The 17,434-nt window shown below is 36.1% G+C and overlaps 1 protein-coding gene across 2 annotated transcripts in view; it reads right to left on the minus strand.

The window, feature by feature from the left end:
• The window catches only part of Sox5 (SRY-box 5), a 419,324-nt gene that overhangs the window by 117,785 nt on the left and 284,105 nt on the right, over positions 1-17,434 (minus strand). For both annotated transcript variants that reach the window (XM_004634556.2, XM_023718979.1), the window contains one exon: positions 14,400-14,520. In XM_004634556.2, coding sequence (XP_004634613.1) covers positions 14,400-14,520 — 121 coding nt within the window. The remainder of the gene's footprint in view (positions 1-14,399; positions 14,521-17,434) is intronic.

Consider the following 17,434-nt stretch of genomic DNA (forward strand, 5'->3'; position numbering starts at 1 on the left):
TTTCCTTTCCTTTCCTTTCCTTTCCTTTCCTTTCCTTTCCTTTCCTTTCCTTTCCTTTCCTTTCCTTTCCTTTCCTTTCCTTCCATCCTTTTATTTTCTTCCATCCTCCATTCCTTCTCTCTCTCTCTTCCCCTATCTTTCTTTCTTCTCTCCCACTCCTCTTCCCTCTCTCCCTCCCCCTCCACCAGGGCTTTTACCCTCATGACTTAACCACTCCCCAAAGTTCTGGGCTCCTCATAGCATCACCTTGGGAATTAAGAACTTCCAATATAAGCATTTTGGCAGAGACACAAACACTCTAGCCACAGCGATCCCAATCTCCCCATCTAGACTGCTCAAGTCCTAAAGGCAGAGATTGTGCCTTATTCACCTCTGATCCTAGTCCTTAGTCTGTGTGATGCCTAACACATTTAAAGTTAAGCCAGGGAGATAGCTCAGTAGAATAAGTGCTTGCCTGGCAAGCACAGGGTCCTGAGTTCAATTCCCAGTACCACCAAAAGAATAATAACAATAAAATAAAGTTAAGATGTTTATTAGTAGAGAAAAAGGAGGGCTACAAGGAAAGCCAACATTTTGGCCCTACCCTTCTAAGGTCAATTAAGACTCAGGACATATGAGAACTTGGACTGTAACGTCTTGTACCTCGGTAGTGTCCCAAATTTTCTGATCAAGAAGATAATGGGGCCAAAGAGGAAAGTGATCGATGATGTAGAGTGGAGAGTCACATGGGGAGGAGACACTCTCTCAGGCTTTCACAGAGAGCACATAGGCCAAGCATTGGCCGTGACTCATCCACATGGCTGACACTGACAAAGGTTCTACAATCTGAGGTACAGGATCTCAAGATAAATCCTGAGGGCATTTCACTGACCTTGTCAGACCAAAAAGCTACAACTCTTGTTGCACAGGTCCTGCTTTACCTTGGTCTTAACCATCCAGTAGAAAAGTATGAAGATGAAATATAGGCAGTAAAGCCATGTTGTTATGTTGAGCTGTGGGGGACTCAGGTCAATAATTTCTGACATTGCCAGTTAAACAGAAGACCCAATGATGTTATGGGCTTCTGTACTCTTTTAGAATATTTTGCTGAGTTTACACACCTATAATATTCAACAACGGAACTTAAAAAAAATTGGGGTATAACTATGAATGTCCATTTTGTATCTGTGTATTCAAAGTGGTTGGGATAGATATATAGTTGCATTCTCTTAATGATTAGAATGATTTTTTTCTAATGGTGTTTGTAAGTAGGATCACAAGTCTGCATCTTGTACAGCAATTAACCACTGAGAAGAATGTATGCAGTGTATTATTTGTTGAAACTGTACTTTCGATTTGATTTGAAACTGTCTCATTGCTATATGTTTATCAATAAAACTTTGAAAAGAAAAAAAAAGATGTTTATTAGACAGAAAAATAAATGAAAAATTCATTTGATTAAAAATTAACTAATATCTAATACATGAGAGAGCTCTTGACCTACCAAAAACTTAGGGTACAGTAGAAGAAATGAAACATAAGCAAATAATTGCACAAATAAATAAACTAGTTTTCTTACACATTGTTTAATTCAAACAAACACAACTTTTAGGTATAGATTACACAAGGAAAGACAGAAAACAAAGAGGAAAAAAAAGCCTAGAGATTGGGTTTTATGGGAATTATTATGCAGAGGTAGTAGCTGAGAATAAACAAATCTCCTATAACACATTTTCATACAAGAAACATATTTCCTAGTCAGTAATACTTTTAGTTGCAAATTTGGATATAAAAGCAGATCATATCCCATCAAATATTAAAAGCAGATAATGTGCATTTCTATAACAAATAGCATAATTTCTGTTCACTACCAGCATCGGTTAAAATGTTGTCACTGAAGTGACTGAATAGGATCAAGGAATGTACTAAAAAGACGTTTCATATAAAGCAGTGAGAAAATAGCCCTGTTTTCATGATTCCTTAAGTCATTATAGGCTTCCAGAAATCCGAACAACTTGAAACTTGTCTCCTACAGCAATAAGCAGTTATGCTCTCTTTACTCTACTGGAAACAGATTTATGACAATTCTCTGAAACTTTCTATCTGTTTCACGAATATGGCATAAACCAGGGTTTTTTTCTAAATGCAGGAAACCATAACGATGTTGTAACATTTGAATCTTTTTAATAAGAATTCCTAATATTTTGTATTAACTTGTATGGAATGGTGAGTAAGGAATATAAATGCTTCATGTAAATTTTATTTGAGGAAGTAAAATTAATAAATTAGCTCTTGTTTAACTGTACAACTACTTTAAAAGAAGATATTCAGAGATAATTGTTAGTTCTTAATGGTTCTGTCACAGGTTAACATTTTTTCAAGAAGAGATTTTTTTAAATAAAACATATTATTATGACTTTTTAATGAGGCATAGCAAGTGAAAACTTTGTCCTATTTAATAGGTAGGTAGACGGCTAGCTTAGAAAGAGATTAATTTATGAACTCTTTAAGAAACACCTATCATGGGAGAGACCTTTGTACAGATAAAGACACAGCCCTTTTTTTCTCATCTTCTAGACTATAAATTTGTTAAGTTTAGTATCAATGAAAATTCCTGGATTAATTTTCAAAGAAATCACAGTATCCCTGAAAATATAATAATGGATCTAAGTAACTTCTTTTTTCACTTTATGCTTAAACATTACTAGTAAGGCATCACTTAAACTATGACACAATAACTCATTTGAAATTGCCCAAAGAGAAACAATAATTCAGAAACCCAGATCCATGTTAGAATGTTATGTTTATTTTTTCCTTGTGTGCCTTACAAGGACAGGAACAGTATAAAGAAAATGCATCAAAATAATATAAGCATTAAAAAGTGGAGCTCTGGAAAAGGGACCTACTTAAAAGCTAATTTAGACCTAATCATATACTTTTCTTTTATCATTGATTTCGGCATTCGATTGTTTGACACTATATGGACTCCAGTATTCTATCAGGACTACAGATAGTTACCCGGCCACCCTGAGTCCAGGTGAAGAGACAAGAAAAGGGCCAGCCAGACAGCTCAGTGGACTAAAGCGCCTAAGGCAGAGCTCAGGGACCAGGGTTCAATCCCTGGCGTGCCCTGCCAGCCCCACCCCGAGGGCACACTGAGACTGTGATTGATACTGGGAGGGGTGGTGCACGCCTATAATCCCAATGCTTAGGAGGCTGAATACAGGAAGATCACTATCAGTCTCATCTGTTCCATGAGACTCCGTAGACCCTACACTAAGTACAAAAAAAAAAAAAGAAGAAAGAAAGAAAAAAAAAAACCCCAAAGAAATAGGAAGCTTCTCAAGCCTTTGCACAGTACATTTGGGATGATTCTTTGGGCTAGAGGTTTCTAAACAGGTGACAGATTTTAAACTACTGCAAGTTAAAAAAAATGTAGAATTCCATCCTACAAATGGAAACAAACAATACAAATATCTTGAAAGGTCAGAAATACTGTGATTTAGAATGTGTCAGCTCCTAAAATCCCTTTCCCTGTGACAGACCCCAAATTTGCAAAATATGATTATACATTTAAGAATGTGTTACACTTACATGATAATTTAAATTCTTTGTAAATGTCTGCACTTACCAAATTTTAATTGTACAATCTCTTTGTAAAGTAGGTAGGGCAGACATTACTGTGGCTACATGAAAGTTGAAAAGCTGAGAACAGACAGAAAAATGACATCCCCAAAACACAGAACAACATGAAGTCGCACTGTGGCTACCAAAGTTTTCAATTCCATTGTCCAGTTTTTTTTTTTCTGACATTTATTTTAAAGCTAGAAAATTAATAGTTTCCCACAGTAAACCTGTTTCACGCTTATTCATAGCTAATCCCAGAAAAATTTTAAAAGTCAAAACCCTCCATTCACTACTCAGAGCACATTACAAATAAGAAGTAGTCCTTCAGGTTAAAAAGTTTAAAGATGAATGTACAAACTGAAATAAAATGTTACACTCTAGGCAAGAAATTGCTTATGTGAAGCAAATAAATGGCTATGAAAATGGTCACTGTAACACTGCTGAAAGTGTAAATGCTGGACAATTTTGTATCTGTATATACAAAATAGTTAGGACAGATATATAGTTACTTTCTCTTAATTCAATAAGAAGAAAGAGCTGTACTAATAGTGTTTGGACAGGATATCACGTCTGCAGCTTGTGCGGTGAATGACTACTACAGAGACAACAATATGCAATGTATTAATTGTTGTAACTGTCCTACCAACCTCTTTTGAAGCTGTCACATTGCAATTTTTTTCTCAATAAATTTAACAACAACAAAAAAAGAAAGTATAAATGTTGTGGGAAGACTTATGTGTTCATGAGAGAGAAACACAAATTAAAATACAGTGCAGGCAATGTACTGATATGATGCAAGAACTTTAGACATATTGTGTAGAGGAAGAAGTATGTCCATGATTTTATTTACTTATTTTTTTGTTTTTGATACAGGCTCTCACTACGCAGCTCAGATTCAGAGTGATCCTCCTGTCTCAGCCTCCCCAGTGCTAGGATTACAGGAGGGTGCCGCCACACCCGGCTTTAGAGCCAGCCGATCTTGCTGCGGGTTCCGGGTCTGGCATGGCATGTGGTGGCGGAGATCAAACTTGGTTTGTGGTGCTTGCCAGGCATATTGTGGAACTCTTTCTCCAGCCCTGTGCAAGGTTTTTTATATTTATAAGTGCATCACAGTATATAATATACATAAGTACTCTATGTATGTAATGTTTCAACGATTATATAATATATAACATATATTAATAATATATCAAAATACAGCATATCTAATAAAATGTAATACATAATGTATGTACCATATTATAATAGTGTATATAATATATAAGTATATATATGTTTGTACTTGCAAACTATTATGCATTATCTATATGTATGTAGACATGATATCTTGTCTAAACATTATTAGTACAAATCTTTCTTCTCATTGAGCCAAGAGAAAGTAGCTGTATATCTATCATATTTTGTATATACAGATATATATATTTTTTCACTACAAAATGGTTCTTCCTTTATATCCCCCTTTTTTGCTTACTTTTGCCAGAGATGGGTATTCCATTGCCATTCAAATATTGTAGGTGCATGAATTCAGCAAAGTAATCCAATATAGTCCAGTAGTCCATAATAGTAGTGGGTTATCTGTAGGGCTGGCAATGTCAGAAGTTGTTGACTTGAGCCCTTTACAGCTCATCGTATTAATATGGCTTTACTTTTTATACCTCATTTTGATGCTTTTCTGCTGGATGGTTAAGATCAAGATAAAGCAAGACCTAGTGTTCTTAATCTAATATTGAAAGAAAAATATCAGAAGACTTGAACAGGTGCGTTATCACATGTGGTTAAGTCAAGAGACATGAACTATATCAACATGAAGCAAGTACTGATAGATCATACAACACTTCATGAGTTCTATCTATTTTCTAGGCACTATATTAATCACCAATAATGGGAGAAATGTAGTCCTGGCCCACCTTTAAGTCTAGAATACTATGTGATAGGAAATATTTGGCTACAAGGTTAAAAGCATTACGAGTACCAGGTGGATTATGCAATAAAAGCTTTACATTATGTAAATGTAATATATATATATATATGTATATCAGTTCTGAAAAAATATGCACAAAATCATCCACAATAATTATGTCTAGACTGTGGAGTTTTAAGAGTGCAGGAAGGCAACTTTCAATTTGTTTTCTATACTTCTGCATGATTTGAAGCATGTGCAGTCAATAACTTCTATCTTTAATATATTTTTAAAAGTGAAGGGTGTCATGAACTGACCATATGCATTATGAAAAGTTTTAAATGTGGCTCTTTGATAAGTTACTGGGCAATGGTACCCTTTAAAAGGCTACTAAAGTCTTCCCTGCCTTTTTTCTTTCCAGTGGCTGGAGTGGAGATATAGTAGGTGGATAAGCTATTTAAGCTCATGAGATGCCATCTGCAATTTATGGGAGTCTGTAACAAACAAGAGAACCAGTTGGGGATGGGATACCCTGAAGCTGATATACACAAGCATACTTGGACTACTATGTTAGTGGAAAATATAACTTATCTATCATGCTTAAGGTAGTATTATTTTGGCTTTATATGGCAGCAGGATTATTATACAAATCAATGCATCATCTTAACTTCTACATGATATTCCAAGATTGTGATTTTTTTTCAGTTATTGAAACTACATACCCACTGGAGTAGAAAGAACAAATACTAGTTTAGGCTTTTTATTATACATTTTTCTGCTTGCACACTTTCCAATGAATCATACAACAAAAAGTTCACTTTCTAGTGGAGCTCTCTGCAGAGACAGGCTTAATAAGATTTTCATGGTCAGTATCATTGACAGTTATATTTATTCAAAAAATAGGCTTACACTTCAGTTTGATGAGCTTAGCTGGGGGCCTATCACTAAGACGAGTTTGCATCCTCCTACAGCAACTAAAACATGACCCTTCAAGTCCAAGGGTGAGGTTTGACTGGCAAGTGCGTATGGTGATACTACTTTTTGAGGTCTCTTGGCTGACTGCACACAGTACCATTAGCTACTCTTTCCTGTGACACGTCCACATTAGCAAGGCGGAGAACAGTGTCAGAAAAAGAATGTTAACCCGCATGGGCTTTGGATTTAAAATAAATGATGCTTTTATACTTTCAATTGTTCAAAAGAAAACAGGACAAATTAAAATACTATACATAATTGTGGTCTAATAAAATTGGAGGAACAGATCCAACAAAGGGCTCTCTGATTTTTTGTTTCTTGTTTGTCCCTATGAGGGTGTTCAGTACTGGTCACTGACACAGGTGATCAGAGTTAAGAAAATGTAATATGGGCTAGTATTTTTGCATCATGTTATAAATCTGTGACTTCATATTTATAATGTATCTTTGGAAAATATTAACTTCACCTTTTATGAAAAAATTATTATTTTTTGTTTTCGTGTTTTAGGGAAGGGTGTAACAGAGTGTTCAGGGTCTCACTACTAGATCAGACTCATAGTGATCTGCCTGTTTATAGCCTCCCAACAGCTGGGATTACAGGTATGTGCCACCACGCTCAGTCTCAATGGCTGTCTCAGCACGCCTCAGAGTTGGGGTAGGCACAGCAGGCCTGGGAATTGAGTAAAAAAAAAGTTATTAATCTGGAAATATTTCTCCAATGAGAGCTGCATGATATCTGTCAATATATCTACTTCTTTTCATTTTATAAGCACCTCATACTTTTTTTTTTTTTTTTTGCGGAACCAGGGATTGAACTCAGGCCCTTGCGCTTGCCAGGGAAGTGCTTATTCCACTGAGCCATCTCCCTGGCCCACTTCATACTTTTAAACTACTAATCTAACACATTCAATTTGGAACTTCCATGACTGGTTGCTCAGGAGCAAAAGCAATTCTTTACGAGGATACACATACAAAGCTCTGCAGCTAAGTCATACTCTTTCAAAGTCACTGGTTTACAAAGTTTGGGGAGAAGAGAGAAGTAGGTAGAAGAATTAGTCTCAATAATTCTTATACAATGCACAAATCTGAAGACATGATTGGATCCTCTTCCATCTACTTATCTACAAAGTATGTGATTTGACAACACCTGGCTCCAATTTTGCCACTTTGGTCATGGCATACCATGTTAATGGTTTCTAGCTTGTGATTTTGTCATGGAGCTTTAACTGTTAAGGCCCTTCAAGTCAACTGATAAACTGACTCAGTTAAATCAGAAATTAGCATGCAGTCTCCTAATGTGTCAGCCTCATGCACCTTCTCTCCAGAAATATATAATGACACCCACACAAGGGTCCCATTAAACCAAGAAACATGTGACATTATCTAAAAACAGGGACACATCAGCAAATATGCTTGAGAAAGTTTATGGCATTTAACTCTAAACATTAATTTTATTGTGGTGTATGAGGAACCAATTAACTGAGTGCTTCCTTTTTATTGGAAGCGGAAATATAGCACTATTCAGAAAACTAAGGAAGGTTAAATACAACATATTTTAAGTTTATTAAGCTTGGTTCATCGACTTCTATTTATTTAAGCTAACCTCATAAGGCAATTAAATACTTCCATCAGTAAATTTATACAGCTATTTTATTCAGTACAGTTCTGAAAAATTAATCAATGTGTTAAAATGTAAGATGAATACATGAATCTATCTCTAATTTTATACAGCCAAAGGAGTGACTGAATAGTTTTCTAAAAATCATGTAACCTTCCACTATGAGCTCTGATAAACGGACAAGTGGAAAACGACAACAGAAAAGGTTCCAAATTTGGTGATTACAATGAAAATTGTTAAGGCTAAGATTGCATTAAACCAAACAAATGTTTGCATCAGCACTGCACTTTTTTTGGACAGAGCTGTAATTTTCATCAATGAAAGGAAGCCTCATTCAGGTATACAGAGTGATTCTGATCCTAGATAAAATATGAAGTATAATTAAATGGTGGGAGGAGCATTTAATTAGCAAGGAGGAGAACAGTGTCAGAAAATGAATGTTAGCCTGCATGGGCTTTGGATTTAAAACAAACGATGTTTTTATACTCCCAATTGTTCAAAAGAAAACAGGACAAATTAAAATACTATACATAATTGTGGTCTAATAAAATTGGAGGAACAGACCCAACAAAGGGCTCTCTGCTTTTTTGTTTTCTTGTTTGTCCCTATGAGAGTGTTCAACACTGGTCACTGACACATGTGATCAGAGTTATGATGTTTAAAATCAAATATGTGACTATACTTTATAAAGAAGAAAATGTAGTACGGGCTAGTATTTTTGCACCATGTTATAAATCTCCCACCTCTTGGGAGGCTGTAAACAGGCATATCACTACTAGTCTGATCTAGTGGTGAGACCCTGAACACTCTGTTAGACTCTTCCCTAAAAACAACAAGGAGGAGAACAGTGTCAGAAAAAGAATTGTGTTCCCTAAAAACACAATCAGCCTTTCCTGACATATTTTATTATCTCAGTATTTATCACTCATAAATATCCTTATAAGATAGATACTGTTTATAATTTCATTTACTCAGTAAAGTGAGTTCTCTTTAACTCATTTTATGTATGCAGCAATTGAAATGCAATGACTTTCATAAAAATAATCAAAATAGCAGAACAGGGCAAAGCCTGATTTCAAGTCTCTGATTGGAAGTAACATTCAATTTGTAGCTGTCTAATTTTAGGGTTTTGGTAGAAAAAAAAAGAAAGAATCAACTTAACTGGATGCTTGAAATCGCTTAGAATCAATTAGTACAGACTAAATGAATGAATGAGCTTATTATCTAATATTGCACATTGTGTTATAAGTGCAAAATAAATTCTGCTATAACATTCTGCTCTGTGGATGGCAATATGACAGGTGAATGCCAATAACCTCAAGGTTAAAAAAGTCACAATAATTTTTAAAACAAATACACACTAGAGTAAATTAAATGTTCTCATATTGTCTTGGATTAAGGCACTATAGAGGTTCAATGATTTTTTTTTATGGCACCCTCAGGACAAAAGAAATATCCAAGCACTCAAGTTTATTGCATAGGTAATTTCAAACAACTTAACTGTGATACTGTACATGGTACCCCACAAATTCCTCTGTATTTTCTTTCAAATTTTACAATATCCCATGTGCCACTAAGAATTAGCTCCAACAATCTGGGAACACTGGCACACGGTCTGGGAACCATGGCACAGAGCATATCCTATCTATTGGAGAGAGTCTATCTATAGCTATGTGACACATTCAGTTTGACACCTTGGGCTAAACTATCAAATTAGCTCTTTTACAACTGTTTATTTTTATACTACATATAGAATATGGACTATTTTGTTGGATCTTGACTTTCTTGAAGCTTTTTTTTTTTTTTTTAATTTCCACAAAGCATGTCTCCCTGTCAAAAGTTCTAAAGCATCTACAGTAATTAGCACAATTATAGGAGTGGCAATTTTACACCCAAACTAAAGGACAAGAGCAGAGAGCTGCAGACATCAGGAAGAGAAGCATCTCTGCCTCTCACTGCTTCTAAAATATGTGGCAGGAAGGACCAGCAGAAGCAGAGCCTGTGTGACACAGAGAGGACCCTACAGGGTGTGGAACTGACCAAACTTAAGGGCTTCAACCAGCCTATCTCAAAAGCCTCTCTCAAGCCTAACATGTTAAGCTAACACAAATAAGCACAGTCAAAATTATTTTTCACCTTATGAAGCAGAATTCATCTAAAATGAGCAAACGCAAAAGTGGTATATTCTCTGCAATATAAAATTATTCTGCACATGTCAAAAGCACTTAAGTTTTATTTCAAAAATATGTCTGTGACACACAATTCCCAGCTCCCACATAGAAATCTTTGGCTAACCGGTTAGGATTCTACTCCAGCAGAGGCAATGGCTTGGGTCCTTGGATTCATTAACCATGTAAAATACATTTCAAGGAATTCATTTCCTCCTCCAGTTATTTTATAATTTAGAATCCTTGCTACTTAGTTGTTCAAACTTATTTAAGGGGCTGTCAAGATTGTTTTCTGACTAAAATAAGTGAAGCATCCACAAACATAATTTGTAATTGGAACTTTTAATTATGTGTTATGAAAATACGTGTGTCTTTGTATAGCAACCAAGTTAATAGCTTTAATAGGAATGGACAAGATAAAAATGCAGATTATTTAGCCAATTTTTTCCCCCTTGAAAGAATCAGTCTCAGAATGTAGTTGACCCGTCAAACCAGTGTTTTTATAAAATTATTTTCAAGATCTCTCATTAGTCATAGCGAGTATTCAATTTATTAATAATTTTTTCACTTCCTCAGAAGTTTGTAAGTAATTTAAGGTTTTTAAAAACTATTTAGGAAAAGCAGTAACTGAAAATAGACCCACGAAGATCAGTGTTTTGTGCTGATTCTCTAATTGCCAAATTCCTAGACAGAATTTGAGCTTTGGTATTAATAGCTCAATATTTACAAGTTAGCAAGAATTGTCCTGCACAAGGATGGCCCACAACCTTATGTGAAGCTTCCTCTTTGTCATGACAACCTCCGTGGTCTCTGGCTGATCTAATGTTAATTTATTCTGACACCGCTGAATGGTGTCCATTGCAGCAGCAAGGAAAGCTCTGACAACTCCATTTTGGATCTCCACCGCACTACGAAGTTGTACCATGTGCCGTTTTCTATCACTGTATTTCTGAAAGGAAAAATATCTACCTCTATGTCCAGATTAAAGTGTCTTTGTCCTAAAACAAGATGTGTTGACTAAAAGCGCAAAGATTAGGTCTTCCACCGGGGCTGTATTACTTTTCCTGCTGTGAACTTTTAAAGTTTCCTTTTTAGTTCCAGAGATTTCTACTTAGTTCATGTCAAGACACACAGTATAACCTGGAAAATTCACCATCAGTGTGTTCTATGCAAGGACTGATGAACAGTTTCTGGATTTCTAATATAGTGCACCGTTCATATACACCTGAGACTGAAATCAAGATGGAAATCAATAGGGAATACTTGGCCATGGTTTTCTCACTGAAAACCATGTCATATCACTCACACCAAAGCAACTGCCGCCTAGAAATACCAGACTGGCAATACTAGAAGGAATGAAACGGAAGTTCCAAGGAAGGGGATGGCAGGATTTCTTTCCCTACTGCTCCTTCTTCCCTGTAGTGTGACTAGAGGAGAGCTGTTTGTGCTGCTCCCTGCCGCTGCCCAGATCCACAGCGAAGCTGACTCACAGCGCCAAAGTGCAGCGCTTTCTGTCGCCGCTGGCTTGTGCTTAGTTCTAGAGTGTGGCGCGGTGCCAGCTCCATGCTTGCCAACAGCCTTAACGATTTTATTCTATTCTATTTCCAAGGTTACAAAACACGCTGTCATTTCTAACTTGAAGCTCTGTAGGTACGAAAATCAAATGGTTAATATACGAACAGTTTTAGAAAGGGAAAATGTCTCCGTGCCATGGTATACTAACACGGTGCAAATTCAGTAAGCCGACTCTGCAGAGCGGCAATGTTCCTGACCCCCTCCAGACCTGCAGTTACGCTGTTGTTCTCACTCAATGTGGTTTTCTCCTCAGCACAATATTTGTTAATGGGACTTATTTCTGCAGTTGCTTGAAAACTTATTTTGAAAAGAGAAATAGTCTATATGCATACATTGCAGGTGCAGTCTAAAGCAAGTAATGATTTTTAAAAGTGTCGTTTCTTTTACATTTTAGTCACCAAGGTTACCAAAAGACACATTAGTAACATGTATTTCATGTACAAAGTAATTCCTTAGGAAAATGGAAACAAAACAAAAATACTTTTGAGTAAAAAATTAAAAATCCAATGTAGCTATATAATTTAAAGTTATATACTTAGAATTTTAAATATTTAGATTAAATGTAGTACAGTATTTAATTACCTAAAATGTTGGTATATCTGGATGAATGATTATAAAGTAATATTAAATGAATAAATTAAGGAGTAAGTGTGAGTACATCATTTTAAAACTCAGGAAAACAAAGTCAAGAGAAAGATTTGCAGGCTGGCCAAATAGCTCAGTGGATTAAAGTGCCTGCAAGCAGGCAAGGGGGCCAGGACTTCAATACCCAGGCTTGTGGTGCTGGCCCTGCCCCCAGGGTGTGCTGAGACAGTAGTTGAGACTGGGCCTGGTGGCACGTGCCTGTAATCCCAGCTCTTGGGAGGGTGTAAACAGACGGACCACTACAAGTCCAATCTAGTAGTGTGACCCTGAACACCCTGTAGACCCTTCTGTAAAAGACAGAGAGAGAGAGAGAGAGAGAGAGAGAGAGAGAGAGAGAGAGAGAGAGAGAGAAAAGAGAAAGACTTGCAAATGTAGTATAAAAATTATAAAGAAGGTCAGCCATGGCAGTGCCTGTCTGTAATGGAAGCACTTGGGAGGCTGAGGAATGCTGGTGGCTGTGAGCTCGAGGCCAACCTGAATTACACAGAGGAACCCTGGTGTAAAAAGACAGATGTCACAAATTCTTATACATCCATATTCAAGCCACTTTATTTGAACACTGGTTTTACAATCTAGCCATCTCAAATGACTTTGTATGCTTTAAAAATAATACCCCATTTCTTCAACAGGAATTAGAGAGTAAGGTATAAAGACTATGAATGTGTATCAAAATCCAACACATGAAAATTCAAATAGCAACCACATGACAGAAGACTTAGAATTAATTTCTAGTGCTATTGGACAGTTTCTCAAATGCAATAGCATAGCAAGATGTTAATGGGGCAATTTATTAACATATATATGGAGTGGAACTTCAATAACATTTAAAAATAACATTCTACATAAGTATCTAACATGGTAATATTTCACTACCTTTTTCAATACAGTTCTTCTTCTATCAATGAAAATACTTAAATACTTTTCTATATTCCCTGTTACCCAATTAATAAGGTTTTAAGACATTTAGTTTAGAAGTCTAGTTGCCTCTGAAATATAATTTACAATTGAATGCAGTTGGCAATTTGGCTATTTAAAATTTTTTAAATGAGGACTTTGTTTTTACAACCAGCAATGACCATTTGAATTTGGACACACACACACCAAAAAAAAAAAAAGGAAAAGGCATACAATTAGAGGTTTCTGAAACTGATGAAAAATATAAAAAGATATTTTGGTGTAACATGACTCTGTTGAAATGGCCTTTATATTGCTTGTAAAGAATGTTCCCTCATTCATTTTAAAATTATAGACTGCTGTAGTATACGTTGAGCTATAGCAACAAACAAGACAAAATCAAATATTTCACAAGGTTTACAGTTAAAAGTAAAAAGGCATGTATGGAATACAAAGGCATTGTTGGTAAGAGGTCTAGCACGGGCCAAGTAATCCCTCCCCAGTGTGATTTGGAAGACGTTCAGGATTCCAGAGAAAGTAAACTGCTGATGTAAGCCCAGGAAGAGTATGGTAAAGCCTAAGAACTACAGGTCTAGTGAGAAATGTGGCTGTGAATACAGAGGTGACAAATGACAGGGCAAAGTAGTTCACATAGGAAATTTGAGCTTATGTTTCTAGGCAATGAAAACTTACTTTAAAAAATAATACCCTCATTTCTATATAACAATAAAACAAACCTCACAATTACAATCATATTTTAAGAATACATTGGAAATAGAAGAGATGAAAGTGAATTATAAAGTGCAAATATTGGATTACAAGTAGAGAAACAATCTAAGCTCTTATAAATACCAACATAAATCCATTTCCCCATGGTTTGTATGCTTTTTTCTTTAAAATAAAATAATGCTGAGATGTTATACATGTGCCCTCATTTTTGGTGTGTCCTGTCATATAAAATGGCCCAAATTAAAGCTATCTCTCCTCCCACTCCCGAAAGAAAAGTCAATGGTACTCACTACATCCAGCCTTATAGCTGAAGCCTGGAGGAAGCAGGAATCCTTGCTGGGCAGCCGCAGCCAGGGTCCGTTGATCAGGAGGAAATACGGGAATCATTAATGGCGGCAGCTGACCTTGAACCTGCTGAACGTGATAGAGCGAATCAAAGAGAAGAAGTTTTGGTGCTCCGTGCCTCCCACCCTCCTTTCACGATAAAAGAAAATCTTTCCTTCACTTTAAAATACTGGCAGTTACAAGCTTGCCAGAGCACTGGCTTGAGACAATACCTTATGACTACTTAGACAGGAGAACCACAAGATCTGAAAGCTGGAAGGGGTTCAACCTCTAACCAGATGGATCTTTGCCCTACATGATCTCTTTCACAGGGACAGAGATGGTATTTTGTACGAGCCTTTTTGTTATTTCACTAATGTAATGGTTAAAAATTGTAACCTCATAGAATAAACTGAAATCTCCTTCCAATAAGCAATACTTATGAGGACTAGCCCTATCTTATAAAATAAAAACTAAATATGCCTCATTTTTATTCTATCTATCTATCATCTCTCTATCTAGTACATGATGCCATATACAATGACCTCTTTCATAAAGAATTTGTACCCATACATAATATATCTTCATGCTTTTTTCCCATTCTCCCCTCCTCTCTTCAACCTTTCTTTGTTCCCTCTTTTTCTCTTCCATCCTCTTTTCCAAATCTACTTTCCCGTCCTTCCCTTCTCCTTCCTGCTCCCTTATTCCCCATCCCATTTGAACATGATCTTCCCAATAGGGATCATTTTACATTTAAGTAGTTCTTTGTTATTTGAGGATCAACTTTCATGTTCACACATGAAATTTTACAATTCTTGAATAACAGACCAGGAAGACAATTTAGAAAACAACTAAAACTCTCCACATTCTTTACAAAAGAAGTAACTGGTGCCAAAAAAGATTAGATTCTGCCATGGCCATCGAATTAGAAATAGGTCTAAAAATAGTGCCTTGTGTCCTATTATAGATCCTTGGAACACACTCTGTCTTTTTGAGACATCCATGAAGCTATCATTATTGCAGAATCTTGGTTAAAAATAAGTAAAACAAACATACAAAAATAATGACAAACTCATTAAGACACAAACCCTAGCCAGGCCTCTGGCTGGTTTTCAGAATGGTTTTCTTTCTGGCATTATATTCTGAGGACTCTTCTGACTCTACCAGTTCTCATCAGCTTTCATATTACAAGTCCACCTTCAGTGTCTCTTTCGTTTCTTTTTTCCCAATAAACCTCTAAGCTATTTCTTGCTCTGGGCTAGCGAGTATGCTTGTGGAAGTGGGAAGACTAACAGAGAAAGGAAGAATGAGGAACAACAGAAGAAGTGCAGAGGCTGTAGGAGTGAGAGATCTGTTTTCTAATGATTTTTAAAATGATTTCAAACTAGGAAGCATGTCTTGCAAAAAGGGCTTTAGACTTTTATTACCAGAGTGAAACTACAAAGGAAAGGGCAATCAGAGAGACAAAAAAGACACTACCTTGTTTTTTTTAATGTATTTAGTACAGCATCTACAGGGTCTCACCTACACAGATTGGACTTGTAGTGATCCTCCTGTTTTCAGCCTCCCAAGTGCTGGGATTACAGGTGGGCACTACCATACCCAGTCTAAAAAGACACTATCTTAAGGTTAAAACTGGGATATGTAGCATATGTAACACTAACACCAATATTTTTGAGTACAATTAAAAAAATACCCTTATGGAGAAAACAATTGATTAAAGTTTCAAAGATTAGAAAATGCATGTGGAGCAAGCATGGAATAAGTGGCCCAAAACGTGAGGTGAACATCTCAAGGCAGAAGAGCATGAGGTCTTCTGACCCATGTATGAGAGGAGCAAACAGGTCAAATAACAAAGGAACAAAAGAATACAATAACCCTTCACCAAAGCCACGTTGTTAAAGAATCACCTCAGCTTTATATGTCATATTATGTATTATTAAAGTTGAAACATGCAGCACTGACATTTTGGAGTGAAGTTAACATCTAATTAAACATACGCAGGGCTTATAGGAGGTAAACATGTTTCACAGGTATTAAATTTTAAGAAACAGGATAGTGAGAATTGTGGGGACAAGATGTTCCTGTTTCAGGGCAGTTCTCAAGCTTTAAGGTACACTAGAGTCATGTTGCAACTTTTGAGAAATCCTTATATCCAGGCTCATTGCAGACCAATGAAATGTGAGACCTAGACATCAGTCTTCCTGAAAGCTCCCCTGATAATTCCAGTGGGCTTCCTGGTTAGAGAAGTAGTTTTAAAAGAATTCTTTCAGCTCATATCCACAAAACTTTTGTCCATCAGAAAGCTTCTTTAGGTATATGAGTAGTAGAAAGTTAAGATTCTCCATGACTATTATAGGTGCTGGTTCCTACAAGGATAGTTACAGATATTAAGTTATATTCTTCAAAAGATTCTTTCTCAATGAGTCTTCTAAATGAGTCTTGTATTTCATACGTCACTCTTATTTAAAAATGTTTGATGGCTTGTTTTCATCTGGAGAAAAATGATCAAATCCCTCAGCATGGTATTTTCAGTTCTTCACAATTTCTTTCCAGTCCAACTTTCCAGATGTTTCTGCACCTCCTTCTCATGGCCTGCACTCCTGATGAATTATGAAGAGCTCCTTGCTTAGCCTTTGTTCTTCCACTCCTGAATAGGTTCAACAGTATATTATCCTGTTTGAACTGACCATTTCTATTTTCCTTTGCTTCCTGGAAAAATTGTATTCATTCTCCAAAGACCTACAAAAATGTCTTTGCCTCAGAAGCAATTATATGCTTCAATTTTCAGGCTGGAAGAAATTACTTAAAAGGAATTAAATTATTAAAACAAATTACTCCTTTTAATTAATTTATTTTTTTCTATTTTATTTTATTTTCTTCAAAGTTTTATTGATAAACAGATAGCAATGAGACAGTTTCAAATCTAATTGGAAGTACAGATTCAACAAATAACACACTGCATATATGTCTTTGCCTCAGAAGCAATTATATGCTTCAA

Source organism: Octodon degus, unplaced genomic scaffold, assembly GCF_000260255.1.
Source record: "Octodon degus isolate 3935 unplaced genomic scaffold, OctDeg1.0 scaffold00064, whole genome shotgun sequence".
Lineage (NCBI taxonomy): Eukaryota > Metazoa > Chordata > Mammalia > Rodentia > Octodontidae > Octodon > Octodon degus.